A 6305-nucleotide genomic window follows, 5' to 3' on the forward strand; every position below is an offset into this window, starting at 1 on the left:
TAAATTTGCATTAAATTTGCATTCCAGTCTTTCCTCTAATTTGACTTATACTCTGTCTTTTCTCAGACATCCTCCAGGACATGCATACTTTGACCCCAATGACTTCCTGGAGGGCATACAGCAGGACATCGAGCGTGAGGAGCTGGAATATGAGGTAAACACCAACTGCCTCCCTTCTTCTGCACTCTCCTTTGAATGAAGATCTACATTCAGACAGCAATGCATTATTGCTACATAAGCAGACCCAAGGTCGCCTCTGTGTCTCCAATGGCCCTGCTAGCGACCACAAGTCCTGATATATCACAGTTATTGATGAGCCACTCTCCCTACATACAGACACTGAGATGTAGGCCAGACAGGAATCGAGTTGTTGGTTTGTTCCAGCAGATGCACAATGGTGACATCATTACTTATTAGTGACAAGGCCTAATAAGTCTTCCTCTGCTCCTACGCAGTGGAGATGAGGCCCGGTGGATAATTAGATGGCTCAGATAATAGGTTTTCAGTGATGAATCTGATGATGCACACTGACAATGCCTGGATGAGGCCATGATGAGGCCATGATCAAGCCTTTGTTGTGCTCCTTCAGTGACCTCCGCCAACCCCGACACCCCCTCCCATTACACCGCAGCCACCTACTGTTTGATATTAATAATATCCCTGGAGGAGCAATGAGAACAGGAAGGTAAAGTTAAGGGCAGCTAACGGCAGATGCACAGCAGACAGTGTGTCACAAAATTGACTTAGAAGTAGGGCCATGTATTGGCAAGAAATACAAAATGTGGTGTGCTAACATTAAACTGAATTACCAAATAATGTCAGCTAGTTTGCATGCTTGGATATTTCCCATGCATTCTAAACTGTATGAATACAACAACTCTGAAACACATATTCCTCCATTATGGATACTGGATATTAATGATAAGAAGTATGAATAAAACAAAGTATTAACCACATTTACAAGTTAAGCTTAATATATTGTTGCTGTATTGTATGTCCTGCTAAAATGGAAAGCCTGCTCAAAAAGTCACTAGATTGCATCACATGGTAATTTGCATATCCATTACAACACAAAGTATTTAGAAATGTAGAGATTAAATATAAGATTGAAGACTCTGAAGAGGTCTTAAAAGTAATCAAATCTAGCGAGAAAGTCACTAAATTGGCCTAGAAGCACAGCTTTTGATGCTACACTGACACACCAGATTTTTCCCAGAAATCAATTTACACATTGCTTTAATAGCTAAGACATTCCTTAAGTTATGTTGGTGCAGACTGACTAAGTAAATCACTAGTTTGGAACAAATCAGAAGTTAGGAAAAGAGGTTGGGAAAGACTGCACAAACTTAGCAATGGATTTGCAAATAGCTGGCTCAAGCTAATCTAGGAAGTCACTGCAGCCGGCCAAGAAACAGTCTAGCACATACCCCCAACTCTGCAAAGTTATTTCCCACATGTAAATGTATTTCTCAAAATAAATGGAAACTACTTCTTTGAGACAGTGTTCAGTATTCGACTGCGACTCTGTTTGGGGGGTTAACCTCACAGAGCCCCATCCTCTGCCCTCAAAGAACAGCACTGCTCATATCTTTATCTGTATCTGTGAGATTACAGGTGTTGACACGTGAAAAACGGGACTCCGCCCGTCTGCAGTCCACTGCATCATCTCTCATTCTGTCAGTGGGCCTCTAGGAAAGCCAACAGCTTCCCTGCGTCCAGCTGAAAGATTCATTACAGTGATTGATGGATCACTGCTGCTCCATGATCCCATTACGTGGTCAATATATTCAGTCCGTCCAGAAAAACATGAGCAAATATACAACCATTTTCTCCTTAATCTTGGGGAAAAAAACCTAATAATTTCTACATGTGTGGGATATTAATTTGTGCATGTGTCTCACCAGGAAGTGGATTTGTACCGAGCCAATATCCAAGACAAGCTCGGCCTGACGATCTGTTACAGGACTGATGATGAGGATGAGGCTGGGATCTACATTAGTGAGGTATGTGGTGCAGGGTAGCTCTCAAGTCTAATTCAGCAGTAAGTAAATAGCAGCTGCTAGGACTGTCAGCAGTGATGATGTTCACTTTAACTCAGATATGGAACAAATATCCCCAAAAATGTGAAAATACAACACAGAAAGGTGATGTCAGAGTCGTAAGCTCACACTCTTTCGTTCTCTTTTCTTAAGATTGATCCAAACAGCATTGCTGCAAAGGACGGCAGAATTAGAGAAGGAGACAAAATCATTCAGGTAAGATCCATTTCATGTGTCTCTTTGCTATTCTGCGACCCATGCTTGCTTGTAAATAAATATTGGAAAAAAATTTTTACTTACGACAAACTTGAAAAGAAGTGGTGGTTGAAGTTTGTAGTAAATTTCAAGGGTACAAATATCTTAATGTAATTTAAGAAAGATCAGGTATTTCAATATTTCCTTTTGCTCCTCAAGATCAATGGTGTTGAGATCCAGAACCGGGAGGATGCTGTAGCGCTGCTGACCAGTGAGGGTAACCAGAATATTTCTCTGCTGGTGGCCAGACCAGAGATCCAGGTAATTAGGATGTCATTATGGGTGTGTTCTCAGTATAGGTTAATGACAACAAAATATTTCATGTCAAAACTTCATATGGTCGATTTTGGAACCAGATATGGTGTGTCCTTCAAGGCGAGCTCTGTTTTAAACAAACAAGAGCAGGACTTTCAATAGTGGATGATCCATTTCTTGAGTAAAACTCTGCAGTGGAATATTTGCATCTAATGAGGCGTCTCATCTCCTCTCTGCATCTCAGCTGGACGAGGGCTGGATGGATGATGACAGGAACGACTTCCTGGATGACCTCCACATGGACATGCTGGAGCAGCAGCACCATCAGGCCATGCAGTTCACTGCCAGCATGTTACAGCAGGTACACACACACACATGCACACACACACAGCGTGAAGAGGCAAAGTAGCACAATCAATCTGCACTCACGCATATGTTCATATATAGATTATTTTGGACGAGCCAGTTCTGCTGAGGGTAGCAGCTGTTCAGTTGTTTATAGCGGTGGTTTTTCCCTTTACAGAAAATGGAGAGTTAAACTATGTGAAGCCTTCGTTATAGGTCCATTTAAAATTAAAAGTAGTTTTAAATAAAGCAACATTTTAATAGTGTTAGTAAAACCACTATTAAATTATAAAACAGTATATTTGCTTCTTACCACAGTGTTTTAATTATCAAAACTATATTATGCCTGTTAAAAGAAGACTATACATATTATACACCAGTGTCCTGTGTAATACATTACATATAGTGTGTAAAACATTACTATTACATTATTATGTTCAATAATACTGAATATTGTATTTCCACTCACAATCACTGTTTCTGAGCCATGTATTTTCTGTTTTTACAGAAGAAGCTGGAGGAGGATGGAGGCACCACAGACACAGCCACACTGCTGTCCAACCACCATGAGAAGGACAGCGGAGTTGGTCGCACAGACGAGAGTACGCGAAATGACGAGAGCTCGGAGCAGGAGAACCTCGGTGACGACCAGACCACGGCCTCCAACACGCTGGGCAGCTGCAGAAAGCTGACCTACAGCCAGGACACCCTCGGCAGCACCGACCTACCCTTCAGCGGCGAGTCATTCATCTCTGCAGACTACGCTGACGCCGACTTCCTGGGCATCACGGCTGATGAGTGCGAGCGCTTCCGAGAACTCCTGGAGCTGAAGTGCCAGATGAGGAACAGTGGAGCCCAGGGTCTGTACTGCCAGGGTGGTGGGGCAGAAGGTCAGGACCAAGACGGTGTGGACAAAGAGCTTGAGCTTCTCAACGAGGAGCTGCGCACCATCGAGCTGGAGTGCCTGAATATTGTCCGTGCTCACAAGATGCAACTGCTGAGGGAGCAGTGCCGTGAGTCCTGGATGCTCCACAACAGTGGCTTCCGCAACTACAATACCAGCATCGACGCACGCCGCCATGAGCTCTCAGACATCACAGAGCTGCCAGAGAAATCAGACAAAGACAGCTCCAGTGCCTACAACACTGGCGAGAGCTGCCGCAGCACCCCTCTCACGTTGGAGCTGTCTCCAGACAACTCTCTCCGTCGAGGCGCAGAGAATCAGGGTCCGACTGGGGCGTCCGGCTCCACCAACTCTAACAGCAGGATGCTCAAACCTCTCCTGTCCCCCGTCCAAGAAGCCTGTGGGCCCAGTCGGAGCAGAGGCTCATCCAACGATCCAGATGGAGCCCTGCAAGCAGAGAGCAAGGAGAGGAAGCTGGGGGATTCCAGTAAGGCTGGGCGGAACTTTTCCCAGCCACATTCACCTTACAAGCACGCCCACATCCCCGCCCACGCCCAGCACTACCAGAGCTACATGCAGCTGATCCAGCAGAAATCGGCAGTGGAGTACGCCCAGAGCCAGATGAGTCTGGTCAGCATGTGCCGGGACCCCATCAGCCCCAGTGACCTGGACCCCAAAATGGAGTGGAAGGTGAAGATCCGCAGCGACGGCACACGCTACATCACCAAGCGGCCTGTGCGAGACAAGCTGCTGAGGGAGCGCGCCCTGCGCATTCACGAGGAGCGCAGCGGTATGACCACAGATGATGACGCCATAAGCGAGCTGAAGATGGGCCGCTACTGGAGCAAAGAGGAGAGGAAGCAGCACGCAGTCCGCGCCAAAGAGCAGAGGCAGCGCCGTGAGTTCATGAAGCAGAGCCGAGCCGACTGTCTGAAGGAGCAGGCCGGCCCAGAGGACAAAAAGGAGCCCAACATTATCGAACTCAGCCACAAAAAGATGATGAAAAAGAGAAATAAGAAAATATTTGACAACTGGATGACCATCCAGGAACTGCTGACCCATGGTACCAAGTCACCTGATGGCACAAGGGTGTACAACTCACTCCTGTCTGTGACCACAGTCTAAGTCCTGCTCTGAGTTCAGGTGGCAGGCCAGCCAGAGGAGGACGGACTGGACTGTACATAGGACACTACCAGTTGGGGTAGAGATTCCTGCCTCGTTCAATGTGGCAACATTTTGTAAATAGGAAATAAGGAAGCCTTTTCTGGAAGAACATTTTCCACCCCTGCGGTGAAGGAAAGGTCCTTTTAGATGATGGTTGGACATGGATGGAATATGGCTTTGAGGATGATTTTGGAAACTTTTTTCAAATTCTTTAATTACCTTTTCTACCTTTGTGCTTGCTCTTTTAAATAATTTTGGAAACAAAAACACAATGTTTGACTTTTTTGGAAGGTTTTGAAAGTGTGTAAAGACCGTGTGCCATACATAAACAGCCAGCATTTACACTATTTTACATTATTTTGTTCGTACTATATATCTCTTATCAGTATTTTACTGTTATGCATACTTAATGCTTTTATGGAACCATATTTTCCTGCAAGGTAGAACACATAATCCTTTTCAAAAGGACCTTTTGTAAATTAAAAAATATTTTTTTTGTAACAAATCCACTTTTTTTTTTTTTAATTTCTCTCTAATGGTGCTGATTTCCCAAAGTTAATACCACCAGCGATGTACCATCTGTTACATAATGTAGAGAACAACATTACATGATACTATTGTGTATGTACGTATCTTTAGAGAAAGATGTTTCTCACATTGAAATTTAAATGTCTGTGTTTGTTAAAGCACACCTTGTAGTCAATTTTGCTTTCTTAGGGTTTCATGTATTGAACGGAATAACAGCTTAACAAATCCTTAGTTAGCCACACAATTTGATGTCTTGTAAAATGAGAGAAATAATAAATTATTGTTTTATATATGATGAGCTTTGAAATGTTGTGTTGTATTTGTCTTTTGTAAGAGTTGGATCACCAAAAAGGCAACCACATAAGGGAGAAATGAATCCAAATGAAGTGTATTTTATACAGAGAGGCTCATCAAAAGACTCTGTTGTGCTAATATGTGTACCGTGGGAGTCTGCGATTGTTTTTGTCCATCAGAAACACTGTTTGCAGCCTGAAACTTCCCCTGAAAGAATGCAGCCTATTGTTTGAGTGCAGAAATCCCTGTGGATTTAGTGTAATACAGTACCACAGCTTTGATCCTGCCTTTAATAATCCTGCTCAAAAGGGTAGGATTATTAGTCATATCATAGAAATGTAAAGATAAGTGTCAAATGTTTTAAGATTTGCTTTTCTCACGAACAAATAACACAATCATGTACAAATAACATCATTTGTCCATCGTCAATGAATTAGTTTTAATAATAATAATAATAATAATAATACATTTTATTTAAAGGCGCCTCTCTGGGCACCTCGAGGACACCGTACAACACAAAA

At 43.4% G+C, this 6305-nt stretch overlaps 1 protein-coding gene across 3 annotated transcripts in view; it reads left to right on the plus strand.

The window, feature by feature from the left end:
- pdzrn3b (PDZ domain containing RING finger 3b) overlaps positions 1-5449 on the plus strand; it is an 88681-nt gene extending 83232 nt beyond the window's left edge. For all 3 annotated transcript variants that reach the window (XM_035662148.1, XM_035662149.1, XM_035662150.1), the window contains 6 exons: positions 67-154; positions 1905-2003; positions 2193-2255; positions 2454-2555; positions 2794-2910; positions 3403-5449. In XM_035662148.1, coding sequence (XP_035518041.1) covers positions 67-154; positions 1905-2003; positions 2193-2255; positions 2454-2555; positions 2794-2910; positions 3403-4923 — 1990 coding nt within the window. In that variant the 3' untranslated portion in view covers positions 4924-5449. The remainder of the gene's footprint in view (positions 1-66; positions 155-1904; positions 2004-2192; positions 2256-2453; positions 2556-2793; positions 2911-3402) is intronic.
- The last annotated feature ends 856 nt before the right edge of the window (positions 5450-6305 follow it).

Source organism: Morone saxatilis, unplaced genomic scaffold (genome assembly GCF_004916995.1).
Source record: "Morone saxatilis isolate NCDOM2014 unplaced genomic scaffold, NCSU_SB_2.0 Contig18, whole genome shotgun sequence".
NCBI lineage: Eukaryota > Metazoa > Chordata > Actinopteri > Moronidae > Morone > Morone saxatilis.